Source organism: Lepidochelys olivacea, assembly GCF_965140295.1.
Source record: "Lepidochelys olivacea isolate rLepOli2 genome assembly, chromosome: 1".
Lineage (NCBI taxonomy): Eukaryota > Metazoa > Chordata > Testudines > Cheloniidae > Lepidochelys > Lepidochelys olivacea.
In genome coordinates, this window is record NC_140411.1 from 243,861,380 (window position 1) to 243,880,889 (window position 19,510).

At 40.6% G+C, this 19,510-nt stretch overlaps 1 protein-coding gene across 3 annotated transcripts in view; it reads right to left on the reverse strand.

Annotated features, from left to right (window-relative positions):
- LOC311523963 (serine/threonine-protein kinase WNK1-like) overlaps positions 1 to 19,510 on the reverse strand; it is a 171,532-nt gene that overhangs the window by 80,458 nt on the left and 71,564 nt on the right. For all 3 annotated transcript variants that reach the window (XM_084634576.1, XM_084634575.1, XM_084634577.1), the window contains exon 4: positions 18,501 to 18,658. In XM_084634576.1, coding sequence (XP_084490702.1) covers positions 18,501 to 18,658 — 158 coding nt within the window. The remainder of the gene's footprint in view (positions 1 to 18,500; positions 18,659 to 19,510) is intronic.

Here is a 19,510-nt window from a genome sequence, read left to right on the forward strand (position 1 = left end):
GTCAATGCTAAATGATTCTAACACCAAATTAAGCTAAAAGTAGTGCAAACAGGATAGATAAAAATTACATATCATGAATTAGGATGGTTTTGTTTGGATTTTGAATAATATTTAACTTACTTAGCACTATTTTGTTACTTGCAACTGAAGCACCAAACAAAAAGTTACCTGTGCAAGACCATAAGCTATGTAAAGAAATGTTTTCAATAAAATATTCCTGAAGATCAATTTTAAAAGTTCATAGGAGCTGCAAACTTCACTCACCCTCAGTTTCTGTACAGCAACAATCTGTATGATAGTATAAGAGTTTTGTTATAATTATTCACAAATCACCTCTATGCCAGGCACAAACAAAGTAAGGTGAGAAATAGCCTGAGTTTTCATTATTCCATTGTATTTGCTGTTCCCAAAACTCTTACCCCCCACATAAGACATTTCAGTTTTTCCTAAATACAAAATCAGGTTTCCCACTAACTGGAACCAAAGCACAGGTTATGTTAAGTCAGACCAGTCCAGCAGACTTGTTCCTGAAGAGCTCCTGCTGCAATTGCCACATTCTTTACTTGAGCTACATGTGCCTGTCCAGTACAGTAGAAATTCCTACCCACCTCTTTAGCACTGTCCTTGTGAGAGCAGCAGCAACAGTGGGAATTAATGATGACAAACACTGGACAAATCTCTCTCTTTGTAAAATCCATCAGGAGAGAGAGAGACAGACAGACAGACACTAAAAATGGGATGAAGGTAAAAAAGTATTCCAATACGAGAGTCTGTTAGGTATAGACTTAGCGCACAGCAGAAGGAAAGCAGACATCAAAATTAAAGGGGAGCATGGTTTCTTGTTTCACGCCACTTGTGCTTCCCTTAGTCCTGTACATGAGTTTGCAGAAATCAGAGCTCTGTTCTGATGGCTGCTTGCTCCATTCCAGACCCCAGAACAGAAACGCTAAATGCTCAACAGCAGGTAAGCTTACTCAAGTGCTCCTCCTCCTCCACCCCTCCCCTAATAGCAAAGGCATTACAGGGGCAAGCAGAGTGGGGATCTTTGCTTGCTTTATGCCCCACCTCCAGCCTAGATGGTCTGCTCATTCTCTGCACATGTTTGCTGCAATAGTTAACATTGCACATAAACTAGAACCACGTTTGGCTTAACTCCCACCCTAGTAAATTAGATACTACTGAACTGAAAGGAATGGGTCAATGTCCAGTACAACAACCTGACCAAAGTTTGTTGGCACTATTTAATATATTAAGAAAGCAACAGACACTGATCTGTGATACAGGACATATTTCTGCCTACCAAGTCAATCCAATACCTACTTCAACAGGAGCGCCCTTTTTCTCAACAGTTAAAGAATATTTCCTTGATAATTAAAGCACCTTACACATTCTGCATCCTTCCTGGCCAGCACTAACAGTCTACCACAGGAACAGGTAACATATTACGGCTGCAATCATTCTTAAGGTGACTCCCATACTTAACACATTTTATTCCCTTGCCTATACATCTTAAATTCCATCCCCCAGCCTCACATATCCTGTACTAGATTACCTAACTAAGTACTTTATCATTCATCTATTCAACTCTAGTAATTTAAGAACTTGGGAGAGCTCATAAGCTATTACCAGCAGGAGAAGTAATAGGGGTGGGGGGAGAGAAAACCTTTTGAAGTGATAAACATCCTTTTTTCTTTATGGTCTGTGTGTACAAAAACATCCTCACTGCATTTTCCACTTTTATGCATCTGATGAAGTGAGCTGTAGCTCACGAAAGCTTATGCTCAAATAAATTGGTTAGTCTCTAAGGTGCCACAAGTACTCCTTTTCTTTTTGCAAATACAGACTAACACGGCTGCTACTCTGAAACCTGTCACATGACAGATGTTAGACAAAAAAAAGTACTGAGACCATACCAAGATGAACAAGGCTTGTACCAATTCCCTAGTAGTTACTACAACAAGCGCTGTGAATCTCTTTTGTTCACAGCTGCAGAGCCACTATTTTAAGGTGAAATTAAAAGCAACCTTCCATCTCCACCTACTCTTCCCTCCCCCACCAAATTAAGGCCTGATGTGAGCAAATCGATGAGGACATACTGCACATCATTTAAAAGGTTATCTTAAATCTCTGAAGACCACCTCACCCCAAAAATCTTCTTGGTACATCCTGGTTCACTGACTATATAAATGCATTCTATTCTGTATAGGATTTTATACTGTGCTTATCACCATAATATCGGAGCACATTCCGATAGCACATTAAGCACATCCAAATTCTATGTTACAATGAGACATTCGATAGCACATTCTAGGACACCTTCCTTGAAGATCTATTTACTGGCAATCACTGAAGAGAAAATTGTAAAAAGGTCATCTGAAATACACTGCTGTGCTGACTGCTCCTCATAGCCTTGTTAGTCAGACATTCTGCGCACAAATATCAGCTCCCATTTTTGCTTAATGCTTTTGCTGTTATGATACATACTACAGCGTGGAGTTTAGTAACCCATTGGCAAGTATGACATGCTAAGGTAGTTACTCCTGCAGTGCTGCTCAGTGAACACAAATGCCTGTTTTTGCAGTCAAAACAGTCTGAAATTGATTTCACAGGAATAGAATTTCTTTTATTACTTGTTCCATTTCATTCTGCTCCATGGAATTCTGTCTGCATTTTTCTGGCATGCTATGCAAGTTGCACTGTGCACTTTAGTATTCCAACTTCTCAACCCCCTACCGCAACATTCTGTGTTTGCTTTATTCCTTTGAAAAAAGTAGTTTAAGCACACAACCTAAAAAGGAATTTTACAGTAACTGCTTTAATCTCTTCTCCTCAAACATAATGTTCAGATTTATGCAGTCCAGAGGCTAATAGAATCAGTGACAAAGTCAAATTACACAAACAAAGTAATTAAAATCTCCATTATTTTTTTGCTAGGCTGTTAAACTGCTGGTTTGAGCCAGATATGGGCTGCTACAAACCATTAGTTTAAGGAATTCAAACACAGCCAATGATTCCAATGGAAAACAAGTCTCCAATTCATCCCCCAAAGCACCCTAGGCAAAACTATGCAAGGCAATTAAATTAGTTTACCCCATGATACTCTAAAATACCAACACCTGCTATTAGTTACTTCTCCAACCCAGGAAGCCTAATAAACTTAACCATTTCTTCCTTTCCCCACCCCCTCCAGTTTACCCTAAGCAAATAGAATTTATGAAACTCAGAAGGCTCTTTCCAGAAGCTGCCCTTCCAGCTCTGCTTTTTCCTTGTGCACAACTGAAGAGTACTGAAAACTACTATCTACATGTGGAAATTCACCTCCCAGATCAATTTTAATCTTGATCCTTGAGCTGGTCCAATCACATCCCACATTCCCCTTTACTGACTTGAAAAAGGGACATTTTAGCTATTTATTCAGTCAAAGACAAGTGACCTGAACAAGCTCTAGTTTAGATCTGTACTAAAATAATTACAGTATTTTTGATTTAGTGACTAAATTAAAGACAGTTTAAGAAAGTTAGCGTCATTGACTCCATTATTTCAACAAGAATTCAAAATGAGTATCTAAAACAGTAAAGCCACCACTATGAGATACTGCATAAAATGAGGGTTCTACTTTCTACTACAATATAAAATTTTCCAAAATTTACCTCAAACCCTGGATTAAAAAAAATTAGAATTCCTTCTTACCAAGACCAAGCCAAAGCACATCCTAATGCAGATTTTCAAATTAATTTGACTGTTCACAGAAGTGAAGAAGTGTACTTCCTCGGCCAACAATTTGATATTCTTTCATAAATTCACAATTTACCAAAAAAAAAAAGGATAAGTGTCCGTCTCCTCACTGTTTCTGAAAGCTTTCCCCACGTAGCCTTGTCAACGTACTTGAGCCCTGCATCACCCCAACTGCTCTTTAAGTATGAAACCCCCAGACATCTCTGCCAATGCAACTTAATCCTGACCTACAGCGCCCTTTGCTATTCCATGTCTACACTTCGCAGCATGGGTGGTCAGCCATGCCAAGTTGTATTTTTTGGCAATAGGCATAAATGGAGTAGGATGATAAAACTTGTTTGAAACCAAGGGTAGAACAATGCATTAACAATGCATCCTTGCAGGTCCACATTAAATAGCCAGCTTAACTTCATATCTTGAATAATTGTTAGTGATCCAGATTTACCGGATTTTATTTTTTTACAAATTTATAAATACAGCTATCTATTGTACACATAGTGTACTCTGGGCACTTATCCCAAAACTAAAAATCACAGCATTGAACTCAAACCTATAACACAAGGACATCTGGAGCCCAAACATATGCTTTCTTCAATCTACTTCACAGAAGTTTGAAGTTTCTTCACAAATTTTTTTTTGTCTACCCAATGTAGAACAAGTTGCAGTACTGCAGCATGGAGGTGATGAATGCATGTTATCATCAAGCCTCCCATAAGACAAACAGATGGAGTCTTCCCACTAGCAGGCAATGAAGATGGTGTGCTTTAGTGATTGCTGTTATTTGACTCTCCAGAGTCAGTAATGAGCCCTGTATGTCCTACGCTGAATACTCTTCTACATGTTACAGGGCAAGTGACCTTCATTGCGAAAAAGGTAGTAGAGTTTATAAGCACATCAAAACAGTTACTTATTAACATGACTTCAGTCTTTCTGGGATTTAATTCAGCACCGACACTTCAATTCCCCCACTACCCACACAGTGAAGCATGAGAGATAGGAGTCTATGCCAGATAAAAAAAAACATCAGCAGAACTGAATCTCAACAACATATCTGTACCCTTATATTATACCTCTGTAAAAGTGGGGCTATATAGTTGAGAATACACCTTGCGATAGGAATGAGCCCTGAAAGAGACTCCATATGCCAGTGCTTTGGGGGAGAAGAGCAACAGCAACAAATCGTACTTGAATTTTACAGTTATTACTTTAAAAAAAGTGACCACAGGATGTCAGACTTAGTTACTTACCTCTTAACACTTGCTATAGGCTTTCACAAAGATTACAATAAAAATACAACGAGGCGTACTTGTGGCACCTTAGAGACTAACAAATTTATTTGGGCATAAGCTTTCATGGGCTAAAACCCACTTCAGAGGTTTTAGCCCACAAAGCTTATACAGACTAACATGGCTACCACTCAAACCTGTCACAATACAAATACATTTCAAATGCTGCAGACTATGACAGAGATAGTTTCAGCAAGCAGAACAGCATACATATTGAAGACTAGCTTACCTCCTCCCCCAAAAAACATGTAAAATCAACCTTCCTCCATCAGACACCACAGCACGTCTTATCACTGACTCTTCAGAAGACCTCGTCCATGCCACTGGAAAGCCCCAAACCCTCCTTCCCTAAGGCAAAGGCCACAAGAATCAACCATCTGGATTAACTTTTCTTCTCTGGACGCTTCTACAAAGTGATATGTTAGTCCATGTACATCCTCTCCCCCCTTCCCTTTCCCCCTTTTATTTGCTGCTTTCTTGACCTTCAAAGGGTCAACCAATATTTAACAAACAGGATCAATACCATAATAAGTAATAAATAGCCATCACACAAGATTATGATGATGAGACTATGTACATTCATCTATAGCGATTTTCCTTTTACAAAAAAATATTGTGGGAGATAAAAACCTCAATAATTTGTGCAAAAACTGTTAAAGAAAATATAATTATAATGTTGGTTATTACAAACTTGCATTTGCCTTGATTGAATTTTAAGAAATCTCTAGGATTTCAGTTTTCCGTCAACATAACAGACTTCCACGGTATCAATAACACATCCCCACAATCCATAAAACCTGGTTACACAGATTCTGAAATACAGTTTTTATAACTTCTATTTTACTTTATTTTCTGTGTTATTTTATTTCATGGTACGTTTTGCGAGAAGATTTTAATTGCAAGATATGAATGTACTGCAAATAGCAGATCTTAAGTCCCAGGACCATTTTGGTCAGAAAGGTTAGCAGACAAGCGAGATTGTGGGTATGTCTACACTATAATCCCAGGTGCAGTTGCAGTTCAGACATACCTACCTGTGCTCACATGACTAAAAACAGTGATGTAAATGTTGTAGCATGGGCTTCAGCAACCCAAGCAGGTCCCCAGGGTCCGCAGCATGCTTGTAGAACCATCACATCTATACTGCTATTTTAGCCATACTAACACAGGTAAAGCTAGTGCAAGTATGTTTACCTAAGCTGCAATCACTCCTTGAATTGCAGTTAGCTATAACCTGTCTGATCAATGACCAAACCCCTCTGGTACAAGATAAAACTCATCTCTATACCAGATTTGTATCTCAAATAACATATCTTGTAGGAAAGTTTAGGGATGGACTGAGTTATCAACAGCCATCGGCCTTTTCACAAACCCCTTCCTTTTACAAAAGAATTCTGGAAGTTTTTATCCTTGAAACTAAGTAAAATAGTTGGTAGTTGGAAATGTTTTGTAGAAGACCTTAGTAACCTCTCAATTTATGTTTCCCCTTCAAGGTGAAAAGCTTGCAATTCCTTGAATACTTAAGAGGGCATCAAGATGTATATTTTCAAAATGTTATTTCTAAACACAAACATTTAATGTAGCAGCTTTCTGTGCAAATGGTAAGATTTTTATATGCCAACACAGAATCCGGTGACCTTGCTACAATTGTTTATTAATAACAGAAGCCATCTAAGTACAGAATATTTATATTAATTGGAAAATGAATTCATTATTTGGCAATGCTTAAGCAACTTCCTTACCAAATTTAGAAGACAAGAATCACCCCTCCCAAGCCTGTTCAGAGAATGCCTACTGACATGACTATTTAAAATTAATGATTAAACTTAATTCTTAAAGAGAAAGACTATTTTGGGAGCTAAAACCTTATATAGAATATAAGCGTGTTTGGATCCATTTGAAGCAGAATTTCAACTTCTTTTAAACCCTGATGAAACTCAAAGGCTCTCAGAAAATGGATTGAATAGAAGAAAAAGTTAAAACTAATTTTAAAGATGTTTTGAGAACTTCCTGCCACAAAGGTAAAATAACCATCAAGAAGAGCAGTTACAGCATGTGGCGTATGTATTAACAGATTGCATATTTTGTGCTAAAGATGCTGCCATGATCAACCCACAAAGTGTTGAGCCCAGAAGGTATGACAGCAGCTAATTTTTTAATCTTGTCAGACTCCAGAACGGGGGTTTTCCCTCCTTCAGTGAAACAAGGAAAGAATACAAAATATCTCTGAATTTACCAACCAGCAGCATACTCTGCTCCCACCCCTCAACTATATAGGCCTCCTCACAGCTAATTTTATTGATCTCTGAAAGAAAGCAAACTGCAACAAAAAGGAGTCCAGGACAGCATCAAGAAGCAACAACCTTCTAGTTCAGAGTGGTTTCTTCAGCATCATGGGGAAGATGAAATTTGTAAAAGCATTGCCAAGGGATTAGATTTAAAATGTTTATAATGATTTTAATGTTGAAATGCTATTGTAATAAGATAGTAACAGTTTCTCCTGTTAATCAAGATTATTTAAAATTAATGATTGGTTTATGTATCCCTAGTTAGGAAACAAGCTGGCCTTAGTAAACAGAGGTAAGTAGTGGGATTTAAATTTAGAACGTAAGATTCTTAATATTCATTTTTTTCCCTGTCTCAAGACAGCTCCCTGAATAGCTTCGTTCATGAAACTGAATTTAAATAATTTCTTTAGTTTCATAGGACCTAATTAGGACTACTTACCATTGCCTATTTATAAACGGTTCAGTCTATCCACGCTATACCAAACAGGATTTACCAACCCTCCTTCGCCCATCTATATGTGGTTTTAGTTATCTATGATACACTGAGGCCATGTCTACACTATGGGGACTACAGCAGCATACCTATGGCACCACAGCTATGCCTACATAACTCCACAGCGTAGACACAGGCTACTGTGATGGAAGGGATTTCTCACATCACTCTAGGGACACAACCTCCCTGAATAATGGGGGCTAGGTCAACAGAAGCATTCTTCCGTTGACCTAGCTGCATCTACACTAGGGGTTAGGTCAACATAACCACAGAATTCAGGGGTGTAGGTTTTTCACATCCCTGAGCGGCACAGCTATCTCAGCCTAAGTTTTACGTGTAGACCACTTAATCCTTAGACAGGATTAACTATCAATTTGGGGAAAAAATATACTTTGGTCTTAACTCACCAAAAGAAGACTGACCCAACTGAAATGGGCCCACTTTCAAAGGTATAGTCTCTATTAAGAGCTCACCAGACACACAGAAGGGATTGCAGCTGAAGTAATTATTATTGCTTGTCTGTTTCGTTTTTCTCTTTTCCTTTAATAAAACAAACAGATGATCGTCATTGTTTTGCTTGTTTTTAAACTGTAGGGTCTCCTAAGGAATGGCAAACAGTGGGAAACACTTCCCTGAATTGGTATTAAGAGGCAACTATTAACATCTGGCTTACCTTTTCTTGTTTCTCTCAATTATAAATTTTACTAATTTGGGGAATAAGATTACTTGGTGCTCAAAAACCAGAAAATACCCATTCTACTCCACAATATGAACAATCTCTTAAAAACTGAACTGTCTATACTTGATGTTTATTTATAGTAGAGCCATAGAAGATACATGAAACCAAAAGACTGGCAACATCAGATTTTTCAAGTCCAAAGATATTACTCTTAGGATAAAACAGACATTTGCTGTGTGAATTACACTGGTTTGATCTCAACTGCTTTAAGGAGTTAATTTAGAAAAATATTAATCTGATCTGGAAGTTACTGGATATATGATTTTGCAGCGCTCATCAATAAAGGCTGTTACCAAGGTTTATGAGAACGACATTCATTATTTGCATTGGCATTAGGACATTATGTAAATTACAAACTGAAGTTATGCCTTGCAACTTCCATATGGCTGAATATTTAGCATTATGAATTTATCAGAAAATTGTGTGGCTTGGTGGGAGAAACTAATTATGTTACAGAAGTACAACAAGAACTTACAGGAGGAGCTGTACTCATTCTGGTGATTCCAGTAACAAAAACAATTTAATTACTTATTTCTATTAGCACTGAGAGAGCCAAGCTGCCTTTTCTTCTGGCTCACCCCATTGGAAGCGTTATCTTCCAACTGCAGGGCCAAATACTGTCCTCACTTACACCTTTGCAGCCACAGTGAAGATATCCTGCTCACACTTGTGCAGTTCTGTTATGAAGACAGAAGCGCTGCACAGCTCATGAACAAAATTTTTGGAACATGCGTGCCTAAAATTAGCCTCCTACCTCAAAGCAGCCTGATTTTCAAAGGTGTTGGACACCTGAAACTCCCATTAAGTGCAAAGAAACCTGGATTACTCAGCACTCTGAAAATCAGGCCACTTCTTTAAAGTTGCTTTAATATAGGTTTAGGAATCTTGCTTTAGGCACTTAATTAGTAAATTTTAGCCCAAGTTTTTAATAATTCAGTAGTCTCCCTATGCCTATTTATGTAGCACAATCCAAAGCCCCTTCTTGTTTTGTTTTCCCTCATGTAGGTCATATAGGTCATATCCCATCTACAGATTTATGCTCTTTTGTACAGGGAAGCACCTTATCTGGTATATGAGGTTTTTAGCACAGCTTTGGCTGCTGTAAAGTAATTTTTCGTAGTACTGCACAGGTGTAATTTAGGGCAAAATTGGTCCACGCAATCTAGTAGTTGTGGTACATGAGCCAAAAAGAGCTCAAGGTGAATCTTTGACATCTGGCTGAGTTTACAGGCCAGGCACCAATAAGACATTTTGACTTGTAACATGGGCACACTTGGAGTCATTAAAAGCAGTCTTATAAAGATCTGTGTGTTACAGTTGCTTTTCAGAAAAGAATCAACTCAAAGAAGTGACTGGCCCTTTTCCTCCCCATCACATCTTCAGGGAGTAGCTTTCCCTCTGAGCTTTTGTAACGGCACATATCTTGACTGGGCCATGGGGCACCACCACAACAAAAACAATGAAGGGGTCTAGTAAAGAGTAGAAAACAAAGAGGAAGACATAACCATGTACCTCCTATGTGCTCTACAGAGTATTTTATAATCTAATGGTAGGCCTAAGGAGTCAATTTTACTCTCCATTCAGTGAGCTACTCAAAAACCACTACCACGCAGGACTGGATTTGAAAACCCTGAACAGTCAGCGGAATCAATCAACTTAAATAGCCTTAAAAACGGCTTAAACCATTTCTTTGCCTGGCCACTTACACCATCCACAGCTATTTTTAAGAAGCGTTTTACAACCAGGTTTAACACTTCTGACGGTCTAAAGTTAACGCAGCCAAACCTTGTTAGTCAAACTCATTTTAAACATGATTCACACTATTAGTTTCACTACCAAGGTGTAGCACAGGGACAAGTCTTCATTTTCACTACCCAGAATTTACTTAACTAGTATGATCCATGTTTAGGCAATGTTCATCTATCCAGAGAAAAATGGGCCACTGTTAGAGGAACTAGGACATTAAGTTGGAACTGACAATACCAAACGCAAACCAAGGAGCTATGCTGCTCCCCACCAGCCAGGGAAATGGCCCACTTTTCATTGCTGTCCCTACTTTCATGGTCCTTCTCCACCCAGCTGTTATAGCACCAAGGACCTACGACTCTACACCAGAACAAAGCCCCTGGTCTTCTATGCATACAGTACTCTTCTATTAGTGGATCCTAGAGCATGAACTCTCAGGTCTGTAAACCAGATTTTATTTTATTTCAAGTTGGTGACGAACATTTCAACAGGCTGTCTATAAAATGTAATCAAGTCTTACACAATCAGCCCTTGGTCTCCCACATGGAATACTGAAGCCTTCCAAACTCGTAAGGCCACTTCAGAGATGAAAACACTGACTAACTTAATGAAACCTGGAGTACACAAAATGGACATGTGATGACAAATACCTAAAACACTTAGCTGAGGGCATATGAATTTTCAAGGTGAACAACAACGCAGGAAGCTCAAGGACAGAGTGTCCTTCGACAAGTAACTGAATCCTCTAAGCAGCTGCAAGTTCTCTTTCACAAACACAGTCTGCTACCACTCTCAGTAATACTTGGAGTTCAGATTTTGCAAAGACTTCAACAGAAGATATAAAAAGCTGGCATGCCTGCAATTCTAGCTCCAGGAGTCCTGTTCCCTTCTGAAGTAGCATGTGGGTTACTCTACTTGTTGCACTGAACCAGGTTGCACAAATACAAATTTATTGGGAGGTGAGTGGGAAAGAAAGTTATTTTTCCTGATCTTTATACCTTTGCAAGGTCACTCCAGCTTCTGCACAGCTCTCATGTTTGTAGTTGAAGGAAAATCAGTGCACACTTCTTAAAAGGTGGCTAATTTTCCTATAACTTCTGTGCAACAGGATCACAAATTAGTGTCTTAGGTACTTCTGCTCCTGCTTCTTCCACCCTTAATTCTTACTGCCTATATAGCACAATGCAACAACAGAAGTTAATTTCATCCCAGTCTTTCTTTCCATCTCTAATTTAAAGTGATTAAATGAATTTTAGTTTGCATTAAGCTGACTTTTTCTTGGTCAAGAACAAAAGCGCCAAGTGCCATCCAAGTTGTTTCACTTGTGTCTCTCTCTCTACCAAAGCAGCTCAGTAATGACACACAGCATTCCTATTCCAGTTCCAGACCTTCCCAAACAGAAATTGGGAATGGTGTCATCTGTACAGAATTGTGTGAAAGCTGTATGTCATGGCAGAGTGTCCACTAGAGACGAGGATGGGACCAAACTAATTTCACTTTTCAAAAAGTGCCCAAATGTAACGCACGCTAACACGGATTTCTCCACCCCTCAACCAACCTCGCCCCGAGAGGGCATTCCTCCACAACATTGCAAAAAAACTCAACCTAAGTCTCCACAGCAACAGCAGCTGGTGCACAGCCCATGCCTTAGTGGGAACAGAATAATTTCTAGAATTTCTTCAGAAGGATATACACGCACTTACCTAGATCTTGGAGGATAGCTCGTCTTCCTCGATTATTCAGCACAGTTAACTATAGCACAATCTACTTTAAAGGAACTGTGACTCTGCACCCCATATTCTTCACAGTGATATTGTGATATAATTATGACATCATAATGTATTTTATGCAAGACAAGTCATGTGAGATGTCATTGGAAAGATTATGATTTGCTGAATATGATTATTCTGTTTGTATGCATGTATCATTTTTGTATCTGAAGTTATGAATATTGACTATATATCTATTTCAAATTTAGTTACACAGGTTACACGAGACAAGATGTTTTCAGTCTAGATAGTGAGTGGGGAAGGGCCTACTCAGGGCAATGTGTCATTAGGAAAAAAACAATAGGCCTTAAGAGAAGCTTATCTCCCACCTGGGGAACCTTCCTGAGAACACTACAGATGGCCTCCAAGTAATGGCTGCTATGACTCTTCAAAGACCTGTGATGTGACTGCATGTCTCTAGACTCCATCTTGGGATGTCCGTGTTTTTCCACAGACTGGTCTGGGAACTAAGCTTTGAAACAAAGGGTTCCTACCATATGCAAAAGCTATAATGCGGGGAGTGACATCTGGTGTTCTTCACTCCCCACCCAAGAGGGCTCCTGGAAACATCTGAGGAAAAAAGACTGAACTGGGGGAAGTGCTGGACCCAGGCTAAAGGGATTTTTAGCCTGTGAAAGAAACACCTGGGATTCCAAGCTGTAAAGTGCAGCTTGCCCCTAAAGAATCTACAGCCTGCTTGTATCATCTCTTCGGGTGAGAATCTGCTATTCATACCCTATTTAGGATATTAAGTTTAGTTTGCATTTTTTGTTTATTTGCTAAGTAATCTGCTTTGATCTGCTTGCTATCACTTATAGTCACTTAAAATCTATCTTTTGTAGTTAATAAACTTGTTTTTGCTTTATCTAAAATCAGTGTGGGAATCATAACTCAGGGGCAAAAGGCTGTTGATATTCCTCTCCACATTGAGGGAGGAGGCAAATTTTATGAGCTTATACTGTACAGTCCCCTGTGCAGCGCAAGACAGTATAATTTTGGGATTATACTCCAGAGTGGTTGCATGCCTCGGAGCTGGGTATAGCTTTCCCATGCAGGGGCTGGTCATAGAGCTTGCTTGTAACTGCAGTTGGGTGTCCCCCTACCTGTATGTATGCTGGTGAAAGTGCAGGCTGGATGGCTCCGTGGCTTGTCACGGCAGTACAGTGTGAGCGGGAGCCCAGGCTGGTGGGCCAGGGGCTCAGTGGTACCCCAGTTCCAGGCTGCACCTTGCAGGGGAACCCATCACAGGAACTTCTGTATGTTCTCAGCCAGGACTTTTTAGGGCTTGGAAGAAATAGTTTTGAGGGTGAAATGAATGTCACGTTAGCAACTAGCTTTAGGCCCACAAGAGGCAGACATGTGTCCAGTTTGTTTTCCTCAAATACTATATGAAAAAACTTTGAGGAAAAGAAAAAGCAAAGAAGGTTAGCAGTAGTTCAGTAGTTTAGTGATATTCTGGCACAACATCTTGACTATCAAACTTCCTTAGAGACCATCCCTGTCAGAAACTGGGTTCAGTTAAATCAATCTTGCATATAGTATAGGAGATAAATGAGAGGCAAGCAAAGGCCCAAAATAGTGATTGAGAGCGGATATGGAGATTTAGCTCCAGGGATGCCACATCTGGGAGGCAAAAAAACCCTAAACAAAAACAGGAGAACCACACTGCTGAAATAATTTCTTGTCTAAAGTTCATAAAGGGTCTACCCAGGTCTGATACATTTCAACGTGTGAAATTCTTTCATTACATGACAACTGCGGGTCTGGCAAAGCAGATGGTCTTTAAAAATTAAAGACAGCCACTAGTTCAGAAGTCTGGCATAGAAGAATTACTGACAGAGCTGCTACACAAGCAGAGCATGTGTTTTCTTCTTGGCATTCTTAGATACTCCTTTAGGAGTGAGATCTAATTAAACCAAGGAGAAGCAAAACCAGAAAGATATGCTGGAAGAGCAAACTAAGCATGCTTGCTGTCCACTCAGTAGCACACGGTAACTGAGAAACTAACAGTAGCCTGGGTACAACTTGGGCTGGTGTTCAAGTTTTCATCTAATACTCTCGCTTGTCCAAGCGGGTTACAGACAAAACCCCATATGAAGTGATTTTGTCCACTGGGTCAGAGGTATATTCTCACTTACCAGCTAATTTGCTTTCGGTGCTTGGTTTGGCTCTTCCTCCTCACTTGCTCTGACATGTTGAGCAATTAAGGATTTGCCCATCTTGAGGGCTCCCCCCCTCCACTTTTCCAGAGTGATGCTTGCCAATTGCCCGCTCTATCTCCTTAACAATGCTTGAACTTGGAAAGCCTGGTAGGATGAGAGTCCATGGCTCTGTTTCAACTGAGCCACAGAAAGCAGGTTACCCAGCAAACGAGAACATGCCTTGCTGTAGATCAGTCCGACAGCATACACATACTAGATTCTGGAAAGCACTATCTAACTGAAAACCCAGAGTAGGGAAGGAGAACAAAAGATTCCAGGCTCAACTTTAAGAGGGAGCTTGAGAGCAAAGGAGCAGGGGAAGGAGGAATAGAAACCTCCAAACCCTTCAGCTGCTCCCCATGAAGAAAGCTTCTCGGGGAAGCCCTGCTCTAAATATCCTGCAAGCAAGGGCTGGGTCCACAACCACCTGCATAATTTGTGCATGGAGAGAGTGAGAGCACAGGGAACACCAGGTTACAGCTCTACAAAGCTTGTTTATTGCCATCTCCCCTCTCCAGCCCAGATGATGGTGGGGGGAGGGATAGCTCAGTGGTTTGAGCATTGGCCTGCTAAACCCAGGGTTGTGAGTTCAATCCTTGAGGGGGCCATTTAGGGATCTGGGGCAAACATTGGGGACTGGTCCTGCTTTGAGCAGGGGGTTGGATTAGATGACCTCCTGAGGTCCCTTCCAACTCTGATATTCTATGATTCATGGCTCTGGCAGACTGAGCTTTAATTGATACTGGCCAGCGAAATTCTGAGGGTTTGTAGGCCTTCTACAGTCTGCATCTGATTAAACTAAATTATCCATGATTAAGTCTACATTTGTCAGACATCACAGAATCTGTGACTTCCAGAGACCTCCCGTGACGTTTTCTGCTTCAGCCCCTGGGACTGCAGGACAGGAGTTGGCAGCCAGCGGGGCCCTGACAGGGTTCCAGCAACAAGCAACAGCCTCCTCAGGTGGCCTTCCTCAGGGTTGCAGGGACTGGGGAGAGAGAACCACGCAGCTCCCAGCTACCATGGTGGCAGGGGAAACCATGGACCTGCAGCAGCAAGTCAGACAGATCATGGCTTCTGTGAATTTTTTGTTTATTGCCCGTGACCTGTCGGTGACTTTTACTAAAAATAACCATGACAAAAGCTTAGACTTATCCATAATGAATCTGGCTGCCTGAGGTCTTTCTTTGAACCCTGAAAAAGAGAAAGGAAATGACTGTCCATTCCCCTGAATATTTCTGATCTAAGTACAGAGGAGGTCTGCTCTTGAAATCCAGTGGGTAGCAGCAGGCTTTTCCCTTCATGTTCTAGATTGGGACCAAAACTCCCAAGGAAATATCGTGGTTAGCTGAAATGGGGACAGGCTTTCCTGTAAAAGCTAGGACAGATGCACAGAAGCACCCTGTCATTACAGAAGATTAAAGATGGAGGAAGACCGGAAAGAGCAGAGAGCTCTCCCATGCTCCTGGTTGAGTTGATTGCTATTCAAAAACTACCTTGTGGATAAAAGAACCACAAATCAGAGATGAGGTTCAAAGGGAGGTTCACAAAATTGAGGAAAACCTCTTCCAACTAATTAGAGGCAATATAGAGCTAGCTAGAGGGCAAAGTTATGCCACTCAAAGTATAACTAGCATAAGAGGTCCCCTACTGATAAGGCCTTAAAAAGTTTAGCACAAAGACTTAAATCCTAAAAGAGCTAAGAGCTGGCTATTGACCGAAAATTTCGGTAGGATACTCAAGATAGGCCAGAATCCCAACTTAGGCAGGAAATCCTCACACAAGTTTAAAAAAAAACCCTCCAATATAAAGCAACAGAGGCATTTTTCATGGGTACAGTATCGTTTGGGCCACCCAAATGCAAATCCCAAACTCCTGCAGCAGTGTTCTGTTATGAACCAGGTAGAGACCTAGGGCACCTGGTTTGGCTATGGAAAATCTTGATGTAAGGGGGGAGAAACTCTTAGGTATTGGGTGAGCATTAGCAGGTCTGCCTACCAACTCCACCTTCACCAGGTAATTAGGATTAAAGAAATTTCCATCTTAGGTAGACATACCCATGCCAGCTCGATTGGAGCTAGCAAAAACAGAAGCCTCAAACTGCAGTGCAGATATACCCTTAGAGCATTAATGTAAGTGACAGAGGAGGAATGTGAAGCCCAGTGGAAATTCCAAGGAATAGTAAATGCATCCCATGTCAGTGCTGCAGTGTCTGGGACTGCAGCGTTTGGGTATCCACTGATAAGAGAGTACTTGGTATTGAATTTCTTGGTGGTTCGGTCTACAACAGGAATTCCGCATTTTCGGGGATTTGCTGCAGTACTTGTTTTGGTAATCACTCTTGGAAATGTCTTAGATAAACATAAGCAGTCTGCTGTACAGTTAGTGTCAGAAAACATGTAGGGCCTTACTGACTATTGCCTCCACCCAAGAGAGCAAAAAGGTCAGGGCTCCCTTAGCAAGACAGTACAAAAAAGAAACCCAGGTGGTTCATAACCACAACTACAGCCACAGTTTTGCATTTAACACATACGTTCCCTATATTAGCCCGTACACTTTGAGGGTGTTTATGTGCAGCCATCTCCCTTAGGAAGCAGGTCATCCTGCACTGAGCAGGTCATCCAGGAGATCTTCTCACCCACAGGCTCACATCCAAGGCATTGTGTATTCTGGCTAGGACCTAAGGGAATGCAATAAAGGTACTTTTTCCCCCCTCCCCACTTTACTACAAGACCAAGCAAATCAAACAACTCTGGTATCTCCTGCATTGCTTAATTGGCACAGTCTTGTGAGTGTCTCCAAATAAACCAATCCTTCAAAAAAGGACACCAAACCCTCTTGGCGGGGGGAGGAGAAGGAGGGAGGGTTACTGCTATATGACATACATTAACACTTGCTGGCCACATGACAGGCCAGATGGAAAAAAGACAAATTGGAAGTGCCCTCATAAATCTTAGGTACTTCAGGTGAGAAGGAGCAATTGAAATGATATAGATCAAAAAGATACTGCACATTATTTCCTAGTCAATTTTGTCTTCTCACTATCCACCTGTTAAGATTGTGAGGCATTAGGAACATGGACTGTATTGGTGTTCCATCCAAAGCTAAGCACTTCATTCACAAATCGTCACCCCTAAAGCCATTCCACAAGGTTAACAAGAAAACATATGGAAACTTCTTGGGTTCCCACCAGTAGATAATGAAATCATCTGTTGGCAAACAAGGTTCTCTACTTCCAACTGGAAGTTAATTTTTTTTCAAAAATCAGTCAAGAAACAGACCGACAAGTTATAGATGCCAGAAATTCCAATTCTGAGGGTTACTATCACCACCTCATTCTTCTTTTTCTGAATATTTAGCTCTGAAGACTGATTACTTATCCAGCATGCTGCAAGACAGCAGTATCATCATCCTCATTAGGAGACCTTCAACTATTTCACAACATTATATTTAAAAAAAGCCACCACTGACAGATTTAATTGGAGGTCCTATCATTCCCAACTACTCAAAATTACACTCTTGATTTGGTGCCAAGGCAGGTGGCTCAGACTATTCAAATATCACCATCTGAATGTCTAGGGAAAACAAAAACCTCTCTAGCTTGGTCCAGTGACATTTTTACAAGCACTCCATTCGGCATCTTTTTTTCACTTCATTCTGTGAGCTACTTACCTGCTGATAATGTAAAAGATTTCCAGTGGGTAACTATGAAAAGTGGCCGAACAGCAAAGTAGCCAAAGGCAATTTAGGATGCAGTAAAGTATTAACTTACAATGACTCAAAAATAAACATATGAGGATCTGCATTGGCAGTCAGTTAATCCAGAGTTTCCTAGATTTGTGACCCAAGTTTGTTTATTCCATAGACTGAAGTTTCAAACTACTCTTCCAAGGCAAGCACAAAATTGTAATGGGTCAGAAAATATCCTGTGATATTGGAGTGAGTTTTACTTTGATATAGTGCCTTGTTATGTAGTTTTACCTGAATGTAGGATATCAACAGACTGTGTATTAAAGATCTGATTCTAATAACATATTAAGTCCTGTAAGTGATTTTCCTTTGAGCACTGTTCACACACTTCTAGCATTTCCGTAGGTTGGGCTAAGCAAAGTAACTTCTACATTTTCACCTAAAGATGTGTCAGCTTGCCTTTTTTACTTCTTGCACAGTATGAAGCTATCCAGCTTCCTTTGTTAGCAGTAGCACCAGCTCTCGAATCAGCAGGGAGGTATGGGAGACTTACGCTGGTCACTCGACGGTAGATCTGCGCAGCATTTTGGCACTCAGAATAAGGATATTCAGACGTGGCCATCTCAAGCATACACATCCCAAAAGCATATACATCAACGGATTCATCGTATTTCTCCTCATACATCTCGGGTGCCATGAACTCTGGGGTACCTTAAATTAAAAGAACGATTCAGACTCTAAATGTCTCAAAGCGAGCAGAGGCTGCTGGCGTTACTCACCGCAGGAGGAAGTGGATGGGCAGACCTGTAAGAGAAGAGAAAGTGGAGGCAAAAAGAAGAGGGAGGAAACCCTTAGTCACTCTGTTGCATCAATGTACCCCACGGGTGTCCCACTGCAAGGCCTTTGTAAGAAATGAGATGAAAGGGTCCATATTTTGACTGCTTTCCACATATGTTACTCAACATAAGGGCAGAAATGGGAAACTTTGGCTACAATAAAAATTGGATCAGGAGATGAAGATCAAATTGAAGACATATGGAGAAAAAAAGTAAAAGACTAGCAAGACTGCAAACCAAATACTAGGTAAAGTTAGACACTTACCTTTCCTCCCTGTAAGAAAGGAGGCAATGAGGCTTGTTTCCACATACCTATCCGCCCTCTGCTGCAAAAAAGTAGTACTGGTAAGAGCCCACAGCTAGTCTCTGACCTGTAACACTCCATTTACTTTTTGAAGTGGAACTGTTCAGAAAAGGCCTTGCAATGAAAAACCCAGTCACTACAGACATAGAGCTTCATAAGGAATGAATAAAAGTAATTTTCTGCAAAGGCCACTCACCAGAGCCCTTTTCTTCACATACTTACCTTCTCACCTGCAGTATATTTTATAGGCCTACTGCAGATACAGGCAATAGTGAGGAACATCCTACAGGCAAAAAAATACTTAGAAATACAGAGAGATTGAGTTACAGGCACAGAGCGTGAGATTCAACAAGTCCCAGTGTAAATAGTTTGCAGAAGATGCACTGCCCCCTAACCCTCAATCACAGCACACTCTCCACAAGT